This window comes from Solanum tuberosum, unplaced genomic scaffold (assembly GCF_000226075.1).
Source record: "Solanum tuberosum cultivar DM 1-3 516 R44 unplaced genomic scaffold, SolTub_3.0 scf00152, whole genome shotgun sequence".
NCBI lineage: Eukaryota > Viridiplantae > Streptophyta > Magnoliopsida > Solanales > Solanaceae > Solanum > Solanum tuberosum.
In genome coordinates, this window is record NW_006239078.1 from 1,198,089 (window position 1) to 1,226,086 (window position 27,998).

Below are 27,998 nucleotides of genomic sequence, written 5' to 3' on the forward strand. Positions count from 1 at the left end.
CCGAATTAACATATCTGATGCATCCGTTTTCAGCATACATATATTGTAATTTCGGTTTTCTTGTATCTATTAGTTGGATTAGTGAATAGTAGTGGCTGGTATTTTTTTTGTTCTCCTACCCGGTGTCCAGCCTCACTCCCTGGGCTATTTGAACTAGACCATGGACAGCAGAGGAAAATAGGCATGGTGATCTTCTCAACAAATATCTTTATCTTTCGTAAGAGTTGATATGAAGCATATTGAAAAGACAATCCATTACCCAATTGGTTCTGGGATGGTAAGATTTTTACCAGACCTTATGTTATCATGTAGGTTTGCTGAGGTTTATAATAAATAGTGCAGCTTTTAGCAAGTGTTATCTGTCTCTGTCCATCTGCATTTGGCTCCAATAAACGTTGGTTACATTTCTTTGAGTTATTTGTACCAGTAACTGGTTTATGAATGAGTGCTCTTGGAATATCCCATGACTAAGTGACCATTTCCTAGTTCCAAAAAGCTCAGGCTAGTGCAAATATAGCAGAATAAGCTATGTATAATAGACCCTTCCCCGGATTAGCACATACAAAAGGTTCATCTTTATTGCTAATAACTATGCTTTTTCCTATGGCCTAAACACAATTGCAAAATTTTATACAAATCTAGTGAAGTAGGTTTAAACTCCACTGCACAGATTTCAAACCATACCCTCAAAGTTTCTTAATACAAATCTATGGAAAATTTAATGTTCAGAATTGCCCTCCAACACAAGTGCATTCATCTCTTAATCTCTTTCCTCCAATTTTCTAATCCGCGGAGCCAGTCCACATACATAATCTTGTGCTCTGCATCCTTCACCAGAAAGATGCAGTATAAAAAGAAGTCCACTAGCACCGGAATCTTCCTCAAAAAGAGGCAGCCAGAGTAGTATGAGTACAAAATCATGCGTACTCCATAGGCATCATAGGCCTACCAACCAGAGTTAGTAACAATAATGTACAGAGGATGTTATTAACTGTGCACTCAGAAAATGTCCCTGCAGTTCAGTATAAGATAGTCAATAAGAAGCAACGCAAAGCAAAACAATAATAAAAATGCAACGCAATATGATGCAATGCTAATGACCCTACTAACATACACTCCACAGGAAATGTTGTCAGGTGGGACCCATGAGGGACTTGTGAGGTCCATATACCCTACCTGGACTCGAACCAAGACTTTCGTCAATATAGTCTGTCCGATTCAATAAATTTACTTCAAGTCAAGCCCTTAGACCACATTTCACCACTATAAACATATTGCTTTCAATAAAATCTTGACAAATCAACCCCTCATAAGTGAAAATACCCGAGTTGAGTTAGAGAAAAGTAAGCAATAACCTACCTTGAAAGTCGAGCAACGTGCCACACATAAATGCACATAGACATATATTTAAAGTACTTCTCTTAGTAGCATCACAGTTCTATTATAAGGGAGGAATTTTATCCTTGATAGCAACGCAGGAACTCTTCATAACTGTTAGGGTACCGAATCCCATCAGCTAAAAATCCTTATTGTTATTGTCACCACTCAATGATGGTCCCTCCCCCCTACTTAATTTCACTTCTGGAGGATCAATACTGGTGGTGATGAGGTGAAAGTAGAGATTAAAAATGTTTAGGAGGAAATGAAGAATATATCAGAAAATAGTTACGAAGAGTTGCTGCGGGTCATTAGTGCTTTTCTTTCTTTTGAGAAAATTGAATATCAAAATTTTTGATTCGGGATATGGAAGTAGATGAAATTGAATTGGAAAGAAAGAGAATATCATTGAAATAGAAAAATCCTTATAGGTTCTTGAATTTTTCAGGGGATATGAAACTGGATAGCAATCGAATATACTAACATTAATAGGTTAGAGGGAAAATAATGAAATTGGGAAATCTTTTTCATTTCTTGACTTTTTTGAGATATGGAGGTAGAGAAAATTGGAAATTAAAAGGAAAAGAGGAAGAGGATGAGATCTGAAATTGAGAAAAAGGGAAGAAGATGAGATCTGAAATTGAGAAAAACGGAAAAAGATGAGGTCTGAAATTGAGAAGAAAAAAAGAAGATGAGGTCTGAAATTGAGAAAAATGGAAGAAGATGAGATCTGAAATTACGAAAAGAAAAAATTAAGGGAAAGAGAGAGATAGGGAAGATGGGTTACAATGAAATTTGTTTTATAGCCTAGATCAAGTTATAAAGGAAATGAGTTAAACGATGTGGGACTTAATTTGACAACACGTAGTAAATTTGGTATATTTTTTTTAAAAAATGGCTAATAAAATATGACGTGTTGTTAGATATGACCTTTTATACCCAATTAACCCGTGGCATGAATAAGCCATAGTAATAACGATCATAGCAAAAGTGGTACCTAATTTATCTTCTATAAAGACATCAACAACAAATAAATGAGAAATTGCCAAGAGAAATATATTCCTAAGAAGGAAAAAATAACTACAATAAAATAGTGTGTTAATCAAAAGTACAAGAGACAAGTAGAAAGTAAATGAGTCGAAGGACAAGAAACTATAGGAGAAATATCAAGGCTAGCTCTAGGGGTGTTCACGGGTTGGTTTGGGTCGGTTATTGGTTAAAACTAAAATCAAATCAATTTAATCGGTTTTAAAATTATCAAAACCAAACCAAACCAAATATAATATACATTTATCGGTTTGGTTGTTTTCGATTTTGGTTTGGTTGGTTTGGTTCGGTTATTCGGTTATTAAACCATACATAAAAATGAAGAAACAATTCATTCAAAACGTGAAAAAAGTGACAACAATCCATTCAAACGAAAAAATAGTTAGAATGACCGGCATTACAGAACTTTGGATCATTAAATTTACTGAATAAAACTTCAAAATTCACTATTTTGGCATAGAAGGAAGAGATAATGACATTTTCAGTCCTACAATGAATTTCCATAGATACTCATATACATGAAACCAATAAGAAAAAGGTTCTCACCTTGGATATTTTTTCTTTCATAAGTAGATTATAAATAAATTTTGATGAAACATATATAAAATCTTTAAAATTGTTTATGAATATAATATATTATGTATGTATAAAATAAAATTTATGTATATAACTTGTTGGTTCGGTTCGGTTATTTCTTCGATTTTTTCCAACAAAATCATAACCAAACCAATGACTATCGGTTCTTAACAATCTAAAACCAAACCAAAACCCAAATTAAATCGGTTCATTTAATCGGTTTGGTTTGATTTTTCAGTTTGGATCGATTTTTATCGAAACCATGAACACCCCTAGCTACCGTTGTGGAATGATATGCAAGAGAATATTGTACTACATATTAACCTTCTAACCTAATTCTTGTCTTCCACGACCTTCTATCTAAGGTCATGTCCTTGGTATGGTGCAACTGCATCATGTCCTGTCTAATCACATATCTCCAATACTTCTTCGATCTACCTCTATCTATCCTGAAACCATTCATAACCCCTCACACTTTACATGAGCATTTGTGCACCAATACATCAAATTAGCGGGCTAATATCGATACTATAGCTATATTCTCGGATTGCGTATAGTCACACAATTTTTAAGATATTTTTTCACTTTTACGAGTTAATTTTTAGAAATTATACCATATTTTTATTTTTTCGTGTGTATTAGTCCATGGATCTAGCGCCTTAGAGCACCAATTTTTGAAAAAACTTTATGAGGACCTCCGGAATGAGTTGGGAAGTATTTTGTATAGTCCAATTATTTTTAAAGCATATTTTCGTATTTACGAGCCAACTTTTAGAAATTACGCGACTTTCTTGATTTTTCGTGTGTATTAGCCCATGGATCTAGTGTCTTGGAGCACCCCAAAAAGAATTTCTAAAAGAACTCTATGAGAACTCCGTAATCATCTGGGGAAGCATTGCGTAGTCCCACAATTTTTAAAGCATATTTTCAAATTTCTTAGCCAACTTTTAGTAATAACGCGACTTTATTGGTTGTCGTGTACACTAGCCCATGGATCTGATGTCTTGGAGCACCCAAAAAAAATATCTTGAAAAAACTTTATGAGAACCTCCGTGATGAGTTGGGAAAATATTGTGTATAGTCCCACCATTTTTTAAAGCATATTTTTGCATTTACGAGCCAACTATTTGGAATTACACGACTTTCTTAGTTTTTTTTGTGTATTAGCCCATGAATCTAGATCCTTGGAGCACCCAAAATAAAATTCTGAAAAAAAAATTATGAGGACTTCTGTAATGAGTTGGGGAAGTATTATGTATAGTCCCACAATTTTTAAGGCATATTTTTGCATTTACGAGACAACTTGTATGAATTACGTGACTCTTAGTTTTTTCGTGTATATAAGCCCATGAATCTGGCGCCTTGGAGCACCCAAAAAAAAATTATGAGGTCCTTCGTAATGACTTGGGGAAGCATTGTGTATAGTCCCACCTTTTCTTAAGGCATTTTTCGCATTTACGTGCAACAATTTAGAAATCATGCGACTTTCTTTGTTTTTCGTGTGTGTTAGCCCATGTTTCTAGCGCCTTGGAGCACCTAATTTTTTTTTTGAAAACACTTTATGAGGACCTCCGTCATGAGTTTGGAAAACAGTGTGTATAGTCCCACCATTTTAAGGCATTACGAGCCAATTTTTAGAAATTACGTGTCTATCTTGATTTTCCGTATGTATTAGTCCATGGCTCTGGCGCCTAGGACCATCCAAAAAGACTTTTTGGAAAAACTTTATGAGGACCTCCGTAATTAGTTGGGGAAACATTATGTATAATCTCACTACGCTTTAAGGCATATTTACGCATTTACAAGCCAACTTTTTGAAATTACGTGACTTTTTTGGTTTTCATGTGTATCAGCTCATGGATGTAGCGCCTTAGTTCACCCGAAATTTATTTTTGAAAAAACTCTATGGGGACCTCTGTAATGAGTTGTGGAAGCATTGCGTATAGTACCACAATTTTTTAAGACATATTTTTGTATTTACGTGCCAACTTTTGAAAATTACACAATTTTTTTGATTGTTCGTGTGTATTAACCTATGGATCAGGCGCCTTAGAGCAAATAATTTTAAAAAAAAAAAATTATGAGGACCTCCGTAATGAGTTGGGGAATCATTGTGTATAGTTGCACCATTTTTTAGGCATATATTTGCATTTACGAACCAACTTTTAGAAATTACGCGATTTTCTTAGTTTTTCGTGTGTATTAGCTCATGGATCTGCTGACTTGGATCACCCAAAAAAAATTCTGATTTTTTTTTATGAGGACCTCCTTAATGAGTTGGGGAAGCATTGTGTATAGTCCTACCATTTTTTAAAGGCATATATTCAAATTTACGAGACACTCTTAGTAATTTCGCGATTTTCTTTATTTTTCACGTGTATTAGCCCATTGATCTAGCGTCTTGGAGCACCCAAAAAATATTTATGAAAAAACTTTATGAGGACCTCTGTAATGAGTTGGGAAAGCATTGCGTATAGTTCCACCATTTTTTGAAGGTATATTTCGCATTTACAAGCCAACTTTTATGAATTACGTGACTTTCTTGAATTTTCGTGTGTATTAGCCCATGTTTTTGGCGGTTTGGAGCACCTAAAATTTTTTTTGAAAAAACTTTATGAGGAGTGTCATAATGAGTTGGGAAAGCATTGCATATAGTCCGACCCTTTTTTAATGCATATTTTTGGATTCACGGGTCAATTTTCAGGAATTACGCGACTTTTTTTTATCTTTCGTGTGTTTTAGCTCATGGATTTTGGGTCATTAAGCACCTAAAAATAATTCTGAAAAAAAATTATGAGAATCTCCGTAATGAGTTAAAGAAACATTGTGTATAGTCCCACCATTTTTTAATGCATATTTTTACATTTACGAGTCAATTTTTAGGAATTACGCGACCTTTGATTTTTCGTGTGTATTAGCTCATTGATCTGGCGCCTTGGAGCACCCAAAACATTTTTCTGAAAAACTTTGTGATGATCTTTGTAATGAGTTAGGGAAGCATTACATATAGCCCCACCATTTTTATGCCATATTTTCACATTTACAAGTCAACTTTTAGGAATTACGCGACTTTCGTGATTTTTCGTGTATATTAGCTCATGGATTTGGAACTTTGGAGCACTCAAAAAAAATTATGAAAAAACGTTGTGAGGACTTATGTAATGAGTTGGGAAAGCATCGAGTATAGTCCCATCATTTTTAATACATATTTTTGCATTTACGAGCCAATTTTTAGTAATTACGCTACATTCTTGATTTTCATGTGTATTAACCCATGGATATGTTGCCTTGGAGCACCTAAAGAAACTTCTTTAAAAACTTTATGAGGACCGTCGTAGTGAGCTGGGGAAACATTGCGTATAGTTCCCCCATTTTATCAAGGAATATTTTTGTATTTACAAGCCAACTTTTAGGAATTACGCGACTTTCTTGATTTTTCGTGTGTATTACTATTAGCCCATGGATTATGCGCCTTGGAGCACACCAAAAAAAAAATTCTAAAAAACTTTAGAAGGACCTCCATAATGAGTTGGGGAAACATTGTGTATAGTCTCACCATTTATTTAAGGCATATTTTCGCATTTACGAACCAACTTTTAGGATTTATGAGACTTTCTTGGTTTTTCGTAAGTATTGGCCCATGAATCTGGCGCCTTGAAGCAGCTAAACTTTTTTCTGAAAAAACTTTATGAGGATCTGTGTAATGAGTTGGGGAAGTATCCTATAGTCATGCCATTTTTTATGACATATTTTTGCATTTATGAGCTAACTTTTAGAAATTACCTGACTTTTTTTTTCTTGTGTTAGCCCATGGATCTGGTGCCTTGGAGCACGAAAAAAATTCTGAAAAAACTTTATGAGGACTTCCGTAATGAGTTGGGGAAGTATTGAGTATAGTCCCACCATTTTTAAGGCATATTTTTGTATTTACGAGCCAACTTTTAAGAATTACACGACTTTCTTGATTTTTCGTGTGTATTAGGCCATGAATCTGGAGCCTTGAGGAGCTAAAAAATATTGAAAAATCTTTATGAGGACCTCCATAATGAGTTGGGAAAGCATTGCATATAGACCCACTATTTTTAAGGCATATTTTCGCACTTACGAGCAATCTTTTAGAAATTACGCGACTTTCTTAATTTTCGTGTATATTAGCCCATGGTTCTGGCCCCTTGGAACACCCAAAAAATATTCAAATTTTTTTTATTGATGACCTATGTAATGAGTTGGAGAAGCATTGTGTAGTCTCACCATTTTTAAGGCATATTTTCGCACTTACGAGCCAACTTTTAGAAATTACGCGACTTTCTTGATTTTCGTGTATATTAGCCCATGGTTCTGGCGCCTTGGAACACCCAAAAAATATTCAAATTTTTTTTTATGATGACCTATGTAATGAGTTGGAGAAGCATTGTGTAGTCTCACCATTTTTAAGGCATATTTTCACATTTACGAGCCAACTTTTAGAAATTACGCGACTTTTTTGATTTTTCGTGTGTATTTAGCCACTTGATCTGGCGCCTTGGAGCACTAAAAAATAATTCTTAAAAAAATTTATGAGCACCTCCATAATGAGTTGGGGAAGCATTGTGTATAATCTTACCATTTTTTAAGGTATATTTTCACATTTACGAACCAATTTTTAGGAATTACGCGACTTTCGTTATTTTTCGTGTGTATTAGCTCATGGATCTAGCGCCTTGGAGCACCCAAAAAAAATTTCTAAAAAACATTTATGAGGACTTCTGTAATGAATTGGGGAAGCATAGCGTATAGTCTCACCATTTTTTTAAGGTATATTTTCGTATTTACGAGCCAAATTTTAGAAATTACGTGACTTTCTTGATTTTTCGTGTGTATTAACCCATGGATCTGGCGTACCCAAAAGAGTATTCTAAAAAAACTTTATGAGGACCTCCGTGATTAGTTGAGGAAGCATTGTGTATAGTCCCACCATTTTTTAAGGCATATTTTCTCATTTACGACCTAACTTTTAAGAATTACGCGACTTTCCTGGTTTTTCGTGTGCATTAGCCTATGGATCTGGCGCCTTGGAGCACCCAAAAAAAAATTGTGAAAAAACTTTATGAGGACCTCCTTAATGAGTTGGGGAAGCATTGTGTATAGTCTCACCATTTTTTAAGGTATATTTTCACATTTACGAGCCAACTTTTAAGAATTACGCAACTTTCTTTATTTTTCGTGTGTATTAGCCCATGAATTTGGCACCTTGGAGCACCCAATAAAATTTCTGAAAATACTTTATGAGGACTTCTGTAATGAGTTGGGGAAGCATTGCGTATAGTCCGACCATTTATAAGGCATATTTTTGCATTTACGAGCCAACTTTTAGAATTTACGCAACTTTCTTGGTTTTTCTTATGTATTAGCCCATAGTCCCACGATTTTTAAGGCATATGCTTGAACCATCACAGTCTCGCTTCCTGCATCGTGTCATTCATTAAGACCACTCTTATCTTATTTCGGATATCTTCATTCTTAATCGAATCTCTCATAGTATTCCGACATATCCACCACAACATTCTCATTTCCGCAATTTTAATCTTGTGAACGTAAGAGTTCTTGACTAGCCAACACTCCGCCCTATACTCTAACCACCACTCTGCAGAACTTGTCTTTGAGTTTTGATGGCATCTTCTCATCACACAATACTTCAGATACGAACCTACATTTAATCCACTCTGCATCAATACGATGTATGACATTATCATCACTTTGTCCATTCCTTGAATAATAGACCCAAGATACTTGATCTTCCTTTCTTTTGAATGACATGTGCATCAAACTTCACTTCTACTCCACCCTTATATCATACCAATAAATTAAAGCACTTCAATTTAAAATCTTAAGGTAAAAGTGTTTACAAACTCATAAATCCTAATTGTAACTTATCACAATTGCTAGAATGTTGTAAAAGAAAAACCCTTTGTTAATTACCATCTAATAAGTCATATAGTTCATCCATCTAATAAGTCATATATATAATGCATAATCTTTGATTTGAAAAGAAAAAAAAATGGTACCAAAAGGTTCATCTTTATTGCTAAGAACTATGTTTTTCCCTATGGCCTAAACACAATTGCAAAAAGAAAAACCAATACTCTAGTGAAGTAGCTTCAACTACCCTGCACAGACTTCATATCATACCCTTAAAGTTTCTTAACATAAATTTATGGCAAATTTAATGATCAGAAAGTAATATGGCATTGCCTGGACACAAGTGCATTCATATCTTAATCTCTTTACCAAAAATCCAGCTGAAAGGAACGGGACTTCGTTGCTTGGCCCTTGCCTGTGCTCTCTCCTCCAATTTTCTAATCCGCGGAGCCAGTCCACATACATAATCTTGTGCTCTGCGTCCTTCACTGGAAAGACCAGTCAATTTTTCCACTTCCCATCTCCCCACCAGGAATTCCAGAATATCTGCATAGTCCTTGGCAGTGTATACACCAAGCCGTTGAGCTACAGCAGAGAAGTGTTCAAAGAGGTTGTCATCCCTGCCATCATACATCAGATGAGCAGGCATTGAGATATTTTTCCTCATCATGTCACCAATAGCCAATATGGCGCCATCAGGATCAACCTCGAGTAGCTTCTCCACGATCTTGGTATATGCAGTTTCATGGCGCTTCTCGTCTGCAGCAATTGAACCACATATTTGTGCTAGTTTCATATCCCCATGCTCCTTAGCGAGCCTAGCTGTGTTTCCATGTGAAACAAAGGTAGCCCTTTCTTGGAAAGAAGTGTAGACGAAACCTAGATAGGGGTTGTTTTCCGTGCGAGGATCCTGGAAATATAAAGTGTATGGAAGTACAAACCAAATTGAGCAAAGATGATTATATAACAAGTTCAATCTCAAGATTTCTATTTTCATGGAATGAACAGTTATAAACATGTAAGCTGTAGCTAATGTAACCACAAAATGTGGCACCAAAGCTATAGTACACTATAGTTGCATTTCAACTCTATAGAGAGTACACAAGGGATACAATGGGCTAGGTAAGCAAAACTACAACCTGACAGATTGCTTCTTAAAATTTCAAATGTGTCACCATATTTAGATTGCTAGCAAGTAGTCAATGAGGTTGAAGGAAATATCATATACAAGAAAATGAAGAACTAAAGTACACTGAACTACATAAAGAGTCCAATAAAAAAGGCGTAACTCAACTTAGCAATAAATTCAACTTAGAAGCATCAGGTATTACATTTTTTTTTACTTCTATCCCCTCTCCCAGGAAAACGAGAAAGGCTTGATAATCGAGAGCTTAGCATGCACATCAATATGGTGTGCATGCAAAATATAGGATCAGGAGCTTTTCATAATTAGACATCTGAACTAACCATATAAACCAACTCTGGAGAAAAATCAGAAAGCTTTTGAAAGCATGGGAGGTAGATACCACACACAGTATAACACTTGCTTAAAGCTGCACTGCTTATTATAAACATCAGCATACCTATTTTTTAGCATGTAAATGATTTCACTCCATATGAAACCTTTGGAATTTAATCCTGTAAGCTTATACTAACAATATGATAATTGATAACATAAGGTCTGGTAAAAATCTTACCATCCCAGAACCAATTAGGTACTGGATTGTCTTTTCAATTTGCTTCATATCAACTCTTCCAGAAAGATAAAGATATTTGTTGAGAAGATCACCATGCCTATTTTCCTCCGCTGTCCATGCCCTAGTCCAAATAGCCCAGGGAGTGAGGCTGGCACCAGTTTCATCACGAACACCATCCAGGGTGTTTATCATGGTCTGATAAGTTGGAAGGGCCTCCTCTGTGATCATATCCCCAATTAATACAACAAAGTAGTCGTCAGGAATTTCCTTACACCTTTCCCTTAGCTCCTTGACCTGCTCATCAAACCCCTCGGAAGCAGGATCAGGAAGAAAATCAGTAGGTTGCCAACACTTCTCGACAGGTTTTAGGTGCACCAAGAGATTCTGTGCAGCCCAATCGCGCAGAGAATCAAAAACTTCAATCTTTTCTGGTGGCATGGAATGGGTTACTTGAACATGCACCTCTCGTGGAGGAGTGAATGCCTTCTTCACACTTCCAACTTCCCTGTAATTAGCAGAAGCAGACTTAGGTTCAAAACTGTTCACTTTGAAGACCTCATGAGCTATAACTTAAAAATAACAGTTAAGGAGGAAGACAAACTTAAAGCATAAAAAGGTATCCCTGACATGACAATTTCCCAACCTTTATTCTTCACCTTGTTCATACATTTATGATGTGGTGCTAACTACAGAGCGAGTGTCGTCAAAGTTCCATTCATAGAGAAAGGATTCTTTGAAATCAAGTTTTCCCTCACAAAGAAACATCTCACAGAGACAGTGTCATAATTCTGCAGTGAGCAGATTTTGACAGGAAAAATGATGGAAGACAGGACCAATAATTCATTATAAAATTTATTTTGCAAGATAAACAACAGGGGCATATATTCGTAGAAAGAGAGAAATATATGACCTGAAAGACTGAGCCTATATATTTAGTCCATCGTAACATTGGAAGACTGAGTCTAGATATCTGAAATATTAATTGTTTGGTGAAGTATGTAATCCTATATCACCAAACAAGATTAACCATCACTCAAACAATAGAACTAAGCACAATCACCCATAAATTGTATTAGTTTATACTTTATACAAGTATGCAGAAACTAAAGCAATAGAAATATACAAAAAATTTAGCTTTTAACAAACAGAAGATATAAGTGCCAACTGCCAACCAATTCCATAACAATCAAAGAAGCTGAGCAATACCAAACAGCTACACCTACTGGCAAACAAGAAAAGAACAGTGCACATAACTATAATTGGAAACATTGACTTTAAGCAAAAAAATTGGCAATTAAATACAGAGCACCACGGCAAGACCTAATTCTCAACCACAGTTGGTAAAATGTACAATTCCTGGACACCCCCACCCCAAAAAAAAAAACACCAAATAGGACTTCCCTTTAGGACCTTTCTGAATAGATATCATTTAAACAAAAGAAAAAGACAAGCACTGCATGCATTAACACCATGTAACAAACTAAGCAACACATAAAGAAAAGAATGTTATAAAAAAACAGGAAATTCCTAGAAATCAACGATGCGATGAATAATTAGACGAAAAGAAAAGAAGACAGATAGCAAGATAAACACCATGTAACAAACTAAGCAACACACAAAGCAGAACAAGACACCATTTCCCAATTTAGAAAAAAGGTAAAAAATTTATCTTAAATATCTCTTGATAAGATCTTCCTTAACACCAACAACTACCACCATCCACCAATCCAATCAATAGATACAAGAAAACCAAAATTACAATCACAAACCACACCAGAAACATGCAGTTTGGCAGAGAGCAATCAAAAAATCCTTATAAAATCATTTTCCATGATACAAACTCTTTTCCTTCATATGAAAATGCACCCAGTCTAGCTAAAAATCAAGCCATAAACACTAGTTACTTGAAACAACAAAACAATAATAAGCCAAAACGAAACCGACTCATTTCCCACCGAATCAAAACAAGGGGGAAACAAACCACATTGGGAGATACCCATTTTCCATGATACAAACATTTTTTCAAATTCAAATGAAATGCACCCAGTATATCTCTATCAGTGCATAAACTAAAGCCTTGAAACAAGAGAACATAAATGAAACTAAATCGAAACTGATCCACTTCCCATATGATCAAAAGAAGATGAAACAATTAAACAAAAACCAAATGGAGAGATACCCATTTCCCATGATACAAACATTTTTCAAAATTTAAAATTGAAACAAACCCAATGTAGCTAAAACTCAAATCACATCACAAATCAAAAGGATGAAAAACAAACCACATTGAGAGATACCCATTCTCTCCAAATTCAAATGAAATACACCCAGTGTAGCTAACAATCAAGTCTAAAAGCCTAGAAACAACAAAACACAAATGAAACAAAACGAAACCGACAAACACCCCACATTGAGAGATACCCATTTCATCAAATTCAAAACTGAAACACACCCAATGTAGCTAAAACTCAAATCACACAAACAAAACCAATAAACCAAAACCGACCCACTTCCCCGAAAATCAAAAAAATGGAAAACAAATCACATTGAGCGACACCCATTAGCTCAAAACTGAAAACAAAGAATCAAAAAATACTCACACAGAAGGTCGATGAATGGTTGAAGCCATGAAAACTCGCTGAGATCTGGCTGAAGAACAAGGAAATGGTAACATTTTGTGAGATTTTAACGACACCCCATTGACATTCAGTGCCATTGTTGATGCTCTGTTTTTCACCTCGACTATTTCGCCTGAGCAATTTCGTTGTGATCACTGTACACTAGTTGAGTTAAAGGTGGAGAGAGAGAAACGGAACAAATAGCCAAATATATAAGCCTTATAAGTCGACAAAACCCAACTGGAAATGAAACTAAATTAACCTTCAACTTGAGGAAAATTACTCAAATGCCATTTTTGTCATTTCGGAGTTCGTATTAGAGATCCGACTAATCAAGATTTACACCCGCATAAAAATGATTTCTCATGTGATAACTCAACTAATAGATTTTTTTTTCTTGATTTCAATTCTTACTAACCTTCCGAGATAATAGTTGTTAGTTGAGTGATTATCTGAGAACTTAACTAATATAATTAAGGAGAATTATTTTCTATTAGATACCAATATCTTTTTTACTCGCTATGCTTCAATTTGTTTATCATATTTTGACTTAGCACGATGTTTGGGAAAGTAAAAGAGATTATTTGTATACCAAATATATCAATGTTTTTTAATCTTGTGGTTTTAAATATATAACATAGAAAATTGAAATTAAAGAGTTGCTAAAAAGGAAAAGAGACATTTTTTTAGAACAGGCTAAAAATAAAAGTAAGATAAACAAATTAAAAAAGGATTATTACCTAAGAGCTAAGGCTTTCTGGTTCGTTTGGCTTTGTTTTTTAGTTTATCATTCGGTACTTGATATCCGCATTAAAGTTTTGATTATAATTCATACGCTAATCATATAAGACATAAGTAAGGAAAAACATTTCCTATCAAATTTTTTATATATGTATAAGGTTTTCTTATTATTCTAACTATGTTTTTCAATATTTATATTGAAATCTGATAAATAATTAAGAACAAATGCTTCTAATCAAGAAAAAACTACTTAAAATTTGAATTTGAAATCTCTAATTAAACAATTATCACAATTCTTAGTGATCATTGTGTGTACGTAAGAGAGTGCATACTTTTGTTGTTTTTTTGCTAACAAATAGGTGTAAGTCTCGTTGCTTGGAAACACTCGGTGTTGACCACACTGAAAAACACGAAGCACACGTAACGCTAGTTGGCAAATTTATTTTATTTATTTTTTAATTAATATATAAATCTTTTTTAACTTTGGACAAAACCGGATTCTAAACTAACCAATTTAATAACCGTGGGTATTTTAATCCTGTGGGTATTATATAAAGTCAATACACTTAGGTGGTTTTATTATTTTTGTATTATTATTGACTAACTAATTTTGTATGGTGGTTAAAAACAACTTTTTTTACAAAAATCTTTTTCTAATATCTGAATCTGAAATTATTTTAGTCTTCAAATCAAAATAGTTCAGATTTTTCTCTCATTTTGTATCACTTAATTATTAAATTATTTTTAAAACTAATAGTGCTTCTAATCTTAATGTAGTATTGTGGTATCAAATTCATTTGAACTCAATGTTTCTTATATTTTTAATATGAATTGTTAATTTTTTGTAATCAATATCAACTTAAATTAATTATTTATTATCTCACATGCATATAAATAAAGAATAAACAAAAAATTTAACTTCACAATTGACTGATTAATTATATACTCCGATAAGGCCTCATTCAAGAGATAACACTCCTTGCCTAAAGCTCGAAACCAAGACTTCTAATGAACCATCTAAACAAGTTTTTAGATACTAATAGGATATGATTATCAATTGAAGAGTTTCTTTTCCTTTTAATTTTGGTACATGTAGATTTGTTCAGTAATTTAAAGCAATAAAACATAAAACTGATAAATAGAAACCAAGATCAAACAAACAGGATACAGAAGAACAGAAATTCATAACCATGTGATACAGGATTACTAGGTGATATATACATACACAGTAAAGTCAATTAAGAAAACACATTCTAGTCATCATCTTCCTTTATGAAGGATATTTGATTTTCTCAAATTAGAAAATTTGACCAGTATATGAAAGTTACAAAGCCTGGTGTACATGTGCAGGCATCTATTATATCGAAAATAAGAAAGACTTGAGCTAAGGGGCCAAAAAGATTTAACAGAGTTAAGATTCTCATTCATGGTTGTATGTGCAGTCTTGTTGTGGCTGGATAGAAACTGAAGAAGTAGAAGTCTTCTGGCATGGTTGTGGGGAAGTTTCATGCAGATTGATGGTCTTTCCAGAAGGTGGCAAACATCTCTTGGAAAAGAATGTAGCAATGCTCTTTGTCCTGCTAACTTTTTCTGTAAATAATCAAAAGTTAACAGAATCCAAAAGGTAGAAATAAGTGCAATAGTACATGAGATGCTCATACCAGGTGATATTGATAATCCAAGGTTCACAAGAACATCCTTTCTAACCTGCAAAAGCCAGAAAAATGCAGTATGAGTAAAATCTTCCTGGATTGGGACAATAACCCCCAACAAAGAAATGAAACTATTCAAAGAAAATAACATGAATCTGTTGCTTAGAAAATTGAGACTAATAAATCAGATAAGACTAATGTAGAAAGAGGGAAATGACACAAAAGAAAACTATAACAGGACACCAATGGACTACCAAAGAACAAAGCTGAGAGATCTGTTTACACCTCTAATTTGTGTATGAGAAACTAGAACGTTTTACTAGCTTTGCCATAAACTTTCATGGACTGTACTGCTTCTGCAGTCAATCTGTAAGAGTGAGAACTGCTATCATCTGGTACACAATATTGGATGTGATTCTTTATGGATTATCCTCTACAAACTGTATCTTTTGCCAAATCTTATATACCCTTCAGATTGCAGAGGTCTACTTCATGTTAAATAAATTTCATTCTCAAAATTCATTGACTATCCAGACTGAGAAAAGAGATATGTCGAAAATCACCTGCCATCTACCATCAATAAACTCTGCAATCTCCCGCACCTTGTTTTTCAGTTGGGACTTTGAAATACTTGGAAACTTAAGTTGTAAAGATTCCACCACCTTGTTTATACCATGTGAGCATGACTGAATAACAGATACCTGAAGGAAAATAATAACATTAACTCTTGTAAGCAAGAAATCAGCACTGGGTTGGTAAGAGAAACCATTCCACAAGAAGAGGGGGAAATGTTGATAAAAGAAAGGTAAAACTTACAACTTGAGGTAAATCTGAGTCAGCTAGAGCAGCTGGAGATGCTATTTGTGGGGTAATTGCCTTGCTACCTGATGGGCAAGGCTCAGAATCCCCCTCAATCACATCATCACAAGTGGATATTGGAATAGATGAATAGCCAGGAAATGAACAGATGGCCAATCCCCCCAAGCACATTTGTTCAACTTTCTCATTACCAGTCAGTTCATCAGCCAATAAGAAGGGAGCTTTCTCATGCATAAGATTTAATATAATAAGTGGCTTGTTTTTCCTAAGAGCCTGTTCAGTCAAGTTGTGAAGATATTTTTGCTGCCGAAGCAACACCGCAAACTCTTCACTCGGCCCTTCTTGTGCAGAACTGGACAAAATTGTAGACCCTTCTGCATCATGAGATTCCACTTTGTCAACTTGTACACCCTGCATGACCAAAGGTGAACAAGTTCAAAAGTACTCGCATAAAGAAATGTTAAGTTATCTGTTACTTTTTTTTCCCTATTGGGAAGGGCCATATTCATGCACCTCGGCAGTCGAGTAAGAAAACCTATGTTTTTTGATTGACAAACAAGGATTTCAGCAGTCAAGAGTAAGAAAACCTATGTTTTATGATTGACAAACAAGGATTAATTAAAATTCTATCCATGGAAGACTCTTCATCTCTCTCGCAAAAAAAAGAGAGGGGGGGTACAGTTACTGCGGGTGCAACACAAAAAAACCACTGCTATATGTACAAAATGAAAAGGCCTTATTCATTACTAATGTTATTACCACAAATATACATCTCCTGCTGCAGTTAGAGGTTGCAGTGGTTGGCCTGCTTCCCCTATATGTAAGTAGTGAAATAGAGTTCCCTCAAATACCACAAGAAAACCCTCAGTCCCAATTTTTAAAAAAGTATTCTCCATGTTGTGACATCTCAAATGCTTGACTTGATTCTTTAAATAACTATATGTCAAGAATACCAAGTAAGACTATGAACACAATTAAATTACAACGTATAAAATGGAACAAAGGAGTATCACTTATTTTGTAGATTTGAAATGCCACCAGTATGTTAAGGCCAAAATCATCACAAGTTAACAACTAGCCAAGCCAAGGCTATTTAGCAAGATGGAAAATGTTCAGCTTCGTGCAGTCATTTATACTTGAATCATGAACTGACCTTAAGAATTCCATTCAACTACTAATCATGCAGCAAAGGAAATTGATCAAGAAAGTACTCATTGAAAATGATAGATGGTTCATAGATATCATAATTCAGGTAAGAACAGTAGATGCAAGCTATGCAGAAACAATTTTAAGGAAGATGTATCACATCATCAGTGGGGTTAAGATTTTTAAATCACAGCTATTGCATGCTCACAGTATTGGCTAATCAGCAAAGTACAAACTGATCAACAAAGGAAATAAATAGTTTGTATTTCACAATGTATTATCAATACTGTGTGGAAGATTCAGTAATTTCCGTATGAAAAGTGGGTATCGGAGACTGGCATACCTCTTCATCTGAGAGATACCCATCTGGCACCAAAAATCCATCTTCACTTTCGTCTTCATCTTCACCTCTTGAACATTCTTCCTCCAAGCATTCATTATCATCTTTATCACAATCTGACAGACTTTCACCAGGTTCCTCCTAATTTAATCAATTGTCAGTAATCATCATGATCACAGATGTTACAGGCAATAATCAGAACATACCTCTTCCCATTCTTCGTCACTATCAACCTCATAATCCAAGTCTGGATCCATTGCAAGGGGGTGACGTGCTCCAACAACTTGGCTGATGTGAAAAGTCAAAATATCAGTAAAAGTGGAAAGGAATAGTAAACTGTCACAGCTTAATATGGAGATTGAATTTATTTAAATCACATCAAAAATAGCTGAAGCCAGTGCCATCTCCAAAAGAAAATACTCACTAAATCAGAAGAAAAGATTCATCTAGAAAACGTTTCATTACAATTGCTAGAAAGAAAAACTTATGATAAAAGAAGACCCAATAATACTCTAATATTTACCAGAATCACATACAGGCAAGAGCTGTGGGTTAACTTTCCTAGCTCCAAAACCATTGTGTATGTTCTGTTTGTAAAAATACACACTCATACAGTGTGTAATCTTCTCTCACACTGAAGAGAATTTCATGACTGGAAACTTTAACAAAGAAAGAAAACAATCAACTAAATCATAGTCTAGAGAACTTAGTTAATAATTGATCAAATGCCCCAACACATTATAATCAAAACTGGGATTTGGATTTGCAACAAAATACTGCTTCTGAAGTAAAAAGGTACTAAAGCCTAAAGGTTCGTTCATTAATAAGATTAATTATGAGATTTATCTGGTCTATAATAAAATTTCAAATTGCATAACACGTGAATCATAACATAGCTCACCTTTTCTTCGGCCAAACACCATAAAATGCAGGTCTATGACACTTATCAAACTGCAACAATTGCCTCCTCAATAAGCCCTTCTGGCGACAAGGAATAGCATTGACCTCACCAACATTACATGATCTGGTATTACTACTAGGCTCAGCCCATCCATCAACAAGTTTCTCTGTATTATCCTCAACATCACATGTCAGTCCTCTACTGGCTGTTAGCTTAATTTCCTTGACTACATTAGTCTTGGGCTTTCGACGGATTCCCCAATGAACTTTTCCTTTTGAAAGAATAAAACGACCTAAGCAATGCCATGAAGTTAAGTGTGACCTGTAAAGTAAACCCAAGCAACATCTATGTAAATATCAAGAAAAAAAAATACCAATTCACCATATTACAATGAAAGAACAAAAAAGAACTAACTTCCAAATATCATCAGCATTAAAGTCATCATTTTGTGTAAGGACTGAGTCCATTGACAGAGTAACAGATCCAGGCATCTTTTCACACTTGCTAGGGGTAAAATCAGAAGCTGGCTCATCTAAGGATTGGTTATTCTGGGAAGAAGAGTTAGTTTTGCTTCTTTTGAGAAAGCGCTCCATCATTGAAGCTTGCTTTTGTAAAGTAAGTTGCCTTTTAACTTCAGCTTCTTCCTTTTCCTTGCGGCGTCGATCTTTCTCAGTTTCTTCTTGTTCTTTCATCATTTGTTTTTTCAGTTTAGATTCTTCTTTCTCAAACCGCTTTTCCTCTTTCTCTGCTTCACTTTGTAGCCGTTTTAACTCTTTTTCCTGCACAGAGAGATTTAGCCATCAAAATGATCAATCAAGATCTTATTTAAAGGCATGGTCAGTATAACACCACCAATAGCACCCTTCTAAAGATATGCCAACAGCAACAAGCATTTAACCAACAGGTTGAATCAAATGACTCACACTTTTCAATTTTTCTTTCTCAATTTCACGCTCCATCCTTTTCTTCTCTTTTTCAGCTTCTCGTTTGTTTCTCTCTAACTGCTTGATCAAAAGTTTCTCCTCCAGTTTTACTGACTTCTCAGCCCTTTTATCAATAAAGAGATTTGAGTAAACAATTGGAAAGAGGAGGGATACAGGAAAACAAAACTAGAGAAGAAATACATATCACATACACTTCAGCACCATTTTTCTGTTCCATGCTTGCAACTAACAAGCGGATATCTGCCTCAGTTAATACTTTGCCAAGCTTTTCAGAAGCCTTCATCTGTTCTTGGATGCAGTTTTGATCAGTTTCCACCTTTTTTAGCGCAGTCAATAAAGCTGCCACAATGACAAAACACAAATATGTCCGCTTATCAAAATTCTAAGCTTGTTGGAAGACGACCAAATAGACCATTCACTTGTTAATGATTTACATACAAAACAAACCAACCAACAAATGTTACCATCTAGGAAATAGAATGAGCAGAAATCATTAGACCAAAAAGATCTTAAGGAATTGCGTTGAATGAAACAAGTGAATGAGCTCTTATTCACATGATATCAAATGGATATCTTAAAAGAATTGCACTGAATAAATTAAATCAATAATGATATGTACTCTGATTCACATGATATCAGATGGATAAGAATAGTGGAGTAAACCAATAGAAAATCAAATATATGATCATGTTTCTAAATCATCCATATTCAGTTCAACTTTTGTCGCTACACAACTGGAAATGCTCAGCCTCGCTGAAAACCTAACCAAGTGTATCCATAATACAAGCAAACCAAAAGGTCAATGTTTAGAAGCGGCAGTACCACAAATTATGTCATAAATGAATATGGACACCTTAGCATGAGACCCATATATGAAGTACACAAAATATTGCAAGCTCAATAGATTGCCTTCCTCACCACAAACAGATTAACATGTACGGTTGTTAGTATTCACTCACCAGAGACAGCAGTAATTCTCTCATGGATTTTTTTCCGACAAGTCCGGCGAATCTTCAGAGTAGCCCGGACTGATTTGGGCAACAATTTAAGGTCTCGTGTCTATAAAATAAAGGAATTGCATTAGCATTAGCATTATTTATACTAAATTGTAGATTGAAACAGATGAGAGAAAACTGTATCATGAATAAATTGCGGAAAGAGGTGTATATGGGTTTCCACTTTCTAGAATCAAATTCATTCACCAAATTCGCATGCAAAAGTTCAATCACCTGATTGAAAGGTTGAAGCATGTACAATATTGAGTAACTAGCATAACTATGAATGATTACTAGAAATTTCCATATCAACATTAAATCTAATCAATGAATAGCTAAGTTATACACTCTTCACTTTCGATGTCGCACCAATGCCCGATTCTCCAAAAATACAATACTTTTGGAGAATCCGACACAAACCATTAACATCTTTGAAGAGTCTGAGCAATAAGCTGAATTGTCATTAAAGCTAGCAGATATACTATTGAAACAAGACACTCTTTTGACACATCACACAACATAGTGGATGCAATCTAAACATTAGAAACAACAATCAACATTAATACACAAAATGAAAAATCTACAACAATCATTTGCACCAGCTATTAACACTAGAAGTTACTATAATGAAACACCCACATGCCAAAACAACACTAGAGATTCTAGAAATCAATAAACTAGGAAAGCAAAATATCTCTAATAGTGATAACCGTAAAAGATTCAATATTCATTCACACCGGCAATCACCATCGGCACCAACATTGCTCCGATTCAACTGAAAATGCAAGTTCTCGCAGATTCTGGAACCAATTTAGGAAACCTCTAAAGGAAGATACAATCAAAAACCCTTAAAATGAGGATAAAATGAAATAGTGGTGGCAGTGGGGAGATAGAGAAGAGTGCTGACACGTGTTTGTTTTGTAAATTTTGAGATTTATTTTTATTTCCCGCCTGTTGATGGGAATAATTTGAAGGGCTTATTCTAGTTTTCACGCCTGTATGTTGGAAAAAATGAATCATTTCAATTTAGACATCCAAACCGTTCTAAAAGAGTCGAATTACTCCATCACTCCTGAATGTTAACATATAAAGTGTAATCCTACAAATTAGTCTAAGAAGGATAGCATGTACTCAAGGAGAGGCGTATCCAAAATTTGAAGATTACACGGGCATATCTATGAATGATTGCTAGAAATTTCCACTTTCTAGAATCAAATCCCTTCACTAAATTCGCAATATTGAGTAACTAGCATATCTATGCATGATTACTAGAAATTTCCATACCAGCATTAAATCTAATCAATGAATAGTCATTAAAGCTAAGAAGATATGCTACTGAAACAAGACACTCATTTGACACATCAAACAACATAGTGGATGCAATCTAAACATTAGAAGCAACAATCAACATTAATACACCAAATTAAAAATCAACAAGAAGCATTTCCTCCATCCATTAACACTAAATGTTACCATAATCAAATACCCACATGCCAAAACAATCTAATAGTAATATCGATCGAAGCTTCAATTCATATTGTCAACATTCATGTAAACACACCGAAAAAATCTGGCGATACAAAAGTTGCTATAAGTTAGTAAACCCAAATTAAAAAAATTGAAACTTTTACCTCCCAACACCAAAGCGCCGACTCAGATTCATCCTCCAAAACATCAACATCTGCATTTGGAATTCCGTAAAGCATCCTTTGCCCAACCAAAATCACAGCACTTTTCACACTAACCTTACTACTACTACACTCACTATCACTAATCTTCTCAAAAATCACATCCACCAATTTCGACAACGATAGACTACTCTCCTCCAACATGCAAGCAATCACCGAGTTCAACCCCAACCCTTTCAAATCCTCAACTTCCACAACTTTCTTCTCCACAACCTCCTTATAATACTCAACCAACCCCTTCATTTCCACTTCCAACCCATCAATCTTCGCCGCTTTCTCCTCCGGACTATCCATCACCAAACTAACCCTCTTCCTCTTCAGCGTCTTCTTCACTGATCGATCTGAAACAACTTCCATCTTCACTTCCTCAACACCGTCAATCATCATCGGCTCCGACATTGCTCCGATTCAACTGAAAATACCGAAACTTGTAGAGGAAGATTCAATGAAAAACCCTAAAAATGAGGAGAAATGAAATAGTGGGTGGGGGTGGGGTGGTGGGTAGTGTGGTGATAGTGAAGAGTTGTGCCGCGTGTTTGTTTTTGTAGAATTTAAATTTTTTATGGAAATTTTTAGATTTATGTTTGTTTCCCGCCTGTTGGTGGGAATTAATTGCGGGGATTTTTTTGGTTTTCGCGCCTATTCGGTGAAAAATGAAACGTTTCGATTTTGATAATCCAAACGGTCCCTTAAATACCTTTTAGCAAATTACTCCATTACTTAGGTTAATACTATTAAATTAGATAAATATTTCTATTGTATTTATTAATTTTTTCTATAGTTTGAAACATTTATATATTGTTTTATCAATTAATAATTTTAATATTAGATATACGTATGTCAAATACACTAAAATAGAGAGAGAAAAAGAAGTGAATGAGATAAGAGGGAGGCGAGTGAGATAGTATGTATCTCAGCTACATGTGAATCACACTGAAATATTAGATACACGAAGAGAGGAGAGTGAGAAAGTCATATACATGCATGTGTGAATCCACTTAAATACAACATATCTAATATAAATTACATCTAGCTTATCTAGCTAGACATGCAAGATACATGTATCTGAAGTTCAAAATCTGGTAAGATTTATAATATTGTAAACTAGTGTGAATCTACGTAATTAACTCTTAAACTAGTGAGATGTGTGTAATTAGTTATCAGAAAAACATTGATGATTTATTGAGAATGGATTATTAGATTAATGGCTTTTAAATAGTTTTGTAAAAAAAATTATTGGATTTATCTGTCAAGTTTTCGATGTTATGATATTGCTTAGTGACTAAATTGATAACCCAACAAATCATCAATATACACTAATGGGCTTGCCAAAGTGTTGAACCCATTAAAAAAAATTGCACTTTTATTCTTGCTACTATTTTTATTTTAGAATAAATTTTAAGTTTAGCAAACATAAAAATTATATTTTGTATGTTATAGCTATAATTTGCATAATTGTGTTTCATAAAAAAATTATGTTTGTTATGGTTATTAATCTGTATATTTCGGTATACATATACATAAAATTTTGTATTTGTATATTTCGGTATATTTATACATAAAAATATGTATATGTATATGTAACTGTATTTTTGTATATATGTTTTTTTGTTGTGTTTTTCAGTCGTATATGTATATGTGTATTATATGTATGTATAGATAAATCAGTATATGTGTAACTGTATTTTTGTATCTAGATAGATTTGTATACAAATCTCTATTTCGCTTTATACAAACACAAATTATACAAAATACAATGTATAATTTGTGTTTGTATAAAACGAGAAAGAGAGTAAGACAAAAGAGACTTGGGCAGAGGAAGATGTGTATTGTATGATTATAATTTAGAAGTGTATAGGACGAAGAAATATGTATTTGTATGTGTATATATAGTTTTCTCTCACTTTATACAAAACACAAATAGAATTTATACATTTGTGTTTGTATAGAGTGAGAGAGGCGAGGGAGAGTGGCAACGAGATTTATAGGGAGAGAGGCGAGTGGCAAACTATTTGCTACAAATTAGAATTAAATGAAACAGTGGTTATAGCATTTAATTTGAACCAATAGTTTGCTATTTTATACAAGTTTTCCTTGTATTTTGTATAATATGTGTTTGTATAAAGCGAGAAAGAGAGAAAGGCAAAAGAGTATTGGGCAGGGGAAGATTTGTATTGTATAATTATAAGTGTATAAGACGAAGAGATATGTATTTGTCTGTGTATATACAATTTTCTCTCGCTTTATACAAACACAAACAGAATTTATACATTTGTGTTTGTATAAAGTGAGAGAGGCGAGAGAGTGGCGAGCGAGAATTTTGGGGAGAGAGGCGAGTGGCAAACTGTTTGTTACGGATTATAATTAAATGAAACTGTGGCTATAACATTTAATTTGAATTAATAGTTTGTTATTTTATACAATTTTCCCTTTATTTTATGACCACTCTCTCTCTCTCACACACACATACATATATGCTTTTAGCATTTTCTTATCCGTTTAATTGAAATTGAATCATTAAGGATAAAAAATCGATAGTAAATATCTTATTGATTTGGTTATCGATTTAGCATATTCACAAATTATAAATTAATAAATTGAACCGACAATACAAAAATTGGATTGGACTCTACTCCCATGGACATTTTTTTTATCAATGTAATACCCCCCCCCCCCCCCACACACACACACACACACACAAATAGGGATAATTTTGACTAGAATTGATACCCAAATGTAATCCACAAGGATGTTATGTATTAAAGGAGAGGCAGATTTCAGATTTGTAGGGGGGAAAAAACGCAAAATACTTATACTGCTAAAATGGGAGAATCAAAATCACTTTCAGAATCATACTCTTTCCGTCCATTTTTATTTGTCCATTATATTGAAATTAGTTATTCAATTTGGAGAATAACTTATCCATTTTATATTTGTTTTACTCTTACGGTTGAATATTATTCAATATCTAGTATATTTTCCAAGACATTAAATTTAATATATCCAAACGATAATATAGTACATATAATTACTCTATTATTTAATTTATTATTTCTTTAACATGTGCGTCAAATTAATAGTAGACAATTATTGTCGGACAAGAGAAGTATTTTCTACCGAATTTATTTGTCTAGTCTAATGAAAAACAAACCTAAGTTACTATACTGAACTCTTTGGTTACTCGTTCTTTAATTGGAAACATATACACGAATAATATTTTATCTGTCTTTTAGATGACATTAACAAAATTGAAGAGGTATTTTTTCTTCTCTGTTAATGTTTTTTTAGAGTAATATAAAAGTTAATATTGTTAAAAATTATATATTAGAAAAATATAGTACAATAATATATTGCATCTTTTTCCTCCATTTTCTTTTTTCTTCCTTTATTTTCTCCCTCTTCATTCTCTTATTCTTCTAGGTTGTAATTTTGAATTAGAAGAGATTTATAGGTGATTATTATAAGGATATATGAAAGCAAATAACAAATAATAGCATATGATAGAATGATTAGGAGTAATTTGCACTAGTAAACTACTTCTAAATTAAAGCTATTGTTGTTTAAAAGAAATGAGTATATAACAATATGAATATAAGGTATGTTGAATGAGAAAATTCTTCCTCTTCTTTTTTTGAGATATATAACTAATTTTATTTTTTAAAATTTCTAACGTTACCACATTTTAATTATAATATTTATAATGATTGTTACCAAATTAGGTTGATATTTTAATCATAACTTGAAAAAAATATAAGCACGTAAATCTTTGGAAGGTAACACATGAATCGTGATAAATTAAATGACATTTAATGACGTAGTATAATAATCAATGATAATTGAGTGACTGTTAATGAAAAAATATAATTCAAATATATTCAAAAAGTGTGTTTGTGAGTGTACTAGTGGCTAGTTTGACAATTATTTTTTATTGCTCAAAGTCGAATTAAATCAACTATTATAGTTTTTTTTTTTAAATGTATCAAATCAAAATATATGTCGATTGTTTCAATAATTGAATTGATCTTTTTTTTGATTTCTTAGATATTCTTGCATGTGTGATATAAAAGAAACATAAATTTATATAAATAGTTAATAGTTCAATATTGAAAAATCTCATCAATTTAGAGCTTCGTTATTTCTATCCTAAGAAATTTGTCACTATATTATCAAATTATTATTTTTAAATAACACATATCAAAATCACTTTTAAAGTAATTTTTATCACTCATTATATATATTAATTTGGGTCACAATATGATCAAAATCTAGCAAATGAGATGGTGAAGTTGTTCTTCCTTTAACTAGAGGTCTCGAGTTCGAATTTTGGTTATAAAAAAAAGTCCTTGATATATAGGGAGCGCTTCCCCTCAAATGGAGCCCTGCACGATATGACTCTGAAATAATCAAACTCTAATATAGATATCAGACGCTAGTTGAAAAATATATTATTTAAAAAATAAAAAAAAGATAGTCAAAAAATGAAAGGAATATTTGTTCTAATGTTATATTCAAGTTAAAGATCTCAAAAATTTATTCTAAAGTATGTGTCACGTGACTTAGGTCCACTACATTGTCTTGATTGTCATCTACCTCTGTGTTTATGCTATGGCCACACAAGAAAATACATGATATTTTGTAAATTGAATATTCTTAACGGAATTCCTATACTAAATTTATAATAATAGAAGCTTAGCTCCAAAAGATCTATTAATTAAAATTCCAATTTAAAAAGGGAAACGAACATGATCACGCCTTTTGATTTGTAAATAGATAAATTAATAATTAACGAACCAAAACTAATTTGTTTCAATTCAAAATTTTGTTATTCGTCAATTTAAATAACTTGTTTGATTAAATTAAATAATTTAGAGGGAAAAAAGCTCAATTTCATAATACAATGGATAAATTATGTGCAATTTTTGTTAACAAAAGTTGTACTAACAAATACTTTAGATATGATAAATTCATAACCTTTAAAATATAAACTTTAAATATTCCACTTATAAAATTTAAATCTAAATCCGCCTTGACTAGTTGAAATCTCCTAATTTTGGAATTGAAAAGAGGAAGTTGACTTAAAAGATCATAAAAATATACAAACAAGAAAAAAAAAACAATTAAACATACCCTAGTGAATATCTATGTTTTGAACAAGAGCATTTCTAATGGAGCCTTATCATTTGAATTCATAAGAATATGCAAAAGTTATGTGAGCCATTGCTCCCCCTTTCGCTCGAAATAATATTGGTTCTGAATTACCTTGAAGAGGTTCCGATATAATATTTTTTATTGTTCAAAAAGCTATAAATGAATAAGTTTGTTTTTTCTTTGTTTCGATAAACGAAGAAAATGATTTAATAAAATAAAATTGTCATACCAAACACTCTCAATGTTAGATTGACTTAAATATTATGTTTTCAAATCAACTTAATTTTTTCAAATTTAAGGAAAACGATTTACATCCAAAAATATATATAAGAAAAACATTTTTCAGAACTTTTTTTCAACTTCACACCTCAACTTTCCATCTTAACTCAAATCTCATATACCGATTCTCAA

At 33.4% G+C, this 27,998-nt stretch overlaps 2 protein-coding genes across 3 annotated transcripts; both read right to left on the bottom strand.

Moving 5' to 3' along the window:
• Nucleotides 1-596: 596 nt before the first annotated feature.
• On the bottom strand, nt 597-13,411 carry LOC102577562 (stearoyl-acyl carrier protein desaturase). 2 transcript variants are annotated; one of them, NM_001288269.1, is given in 8 exon segments: nt 8,987-9,245; nt 9,248-9,289; nt 9,291-9,298; nt 9,301-9,745; nt 9,747-9,756; nt 9,759-9,808; nt 10,596-11,100; nt 13,196-13,357. In NM_001288269.1, coding segments are annotated over 7 exon segments (1,176 nt in total). In that variant the 5' UTR covers nt 13,312-13,357; the 3' UTR covers nt 8,987-9,245.
• A 1,708-nt stretch (nt 13,412-15,119) lies between these two features.
• On the bottom strand, nt 15,120-22,986 carry LOC102605655 (chromatin assembly factor 1 subunit FAS1). Its single transcript, XM_006353199.2, has 12 exons — nt 22,383-22,986; nt 20,716-20,815; nt 19,948-20,095; nt 19,736-19,859; nt 19,227-19,591; nt 18,813-19,133; nt 18,118-18,199; nt 17,915-18,052; nt 16,423-16,836; nt 16,170-16,307; nt 15,616-15,661; nt 15,120-15,544 (listed from the first exon to the last, which is right to left on the bottom strand). Exons 1-12 carry the CDS (start codon nt 22,836-22,838, stop codon nt 15,375-15,377), a joined length of 2,502 nt encoding a protein of 833 aa, XP_006353261.1. The 5' UTR covers nt 22,839-22,986; the 3' UTR covers nt 15,120-15,374.
• Between the last annotated feature and the right edge of the window lie 5,012 nt (nt 22,987-27,998).

Bases quoted from the DNA above. Each gene is read 5' to 3' on its own strand.
- LOC102577562 (XM_006353198.2), bottom strand. From the start codon at position 13,311: ATGGCACTGAATGTCAATGGGGTGTCGTTAAAATCTCACAAAATGTTA. The intron at 11,101-13,195 runs GTGAGTATTTTT...TGCTAATTACAG, and splicing joins ACCATTCATCGACCTTCTGT to GGAAGTTGGAAGTGTGAAGA. The intron at 9,809-10,595 runs GTAAGATTTTTA...TTATATTTCCAG, and splicing joins ACCTAATTGGTTCTGGGATG to GATCCTCGCACGGAAAACAA.
- LOC102605655 (XM_006353199.2), bottom strand. From the start codon at position 22,838: ATGTCGGAGCCGATGATGATTGACGGTGTTGAGGAAGTGAAGATGGAA. The intron at 20,096-20,715 runs GTGAGTGAATAC...TCATTGTGGCAG, and splicing joins GAGAATTACTGCTGTCTCTG to CTTTATTGACTGCGCTAAAA. The intron at 19,860-19,947 runs GTATGTGATATG...TATTGATAAAAG, and splicing joins CAGAAAAATGGTGCTGAAGT to GGCTGAGAAGTCAGTAAAAC.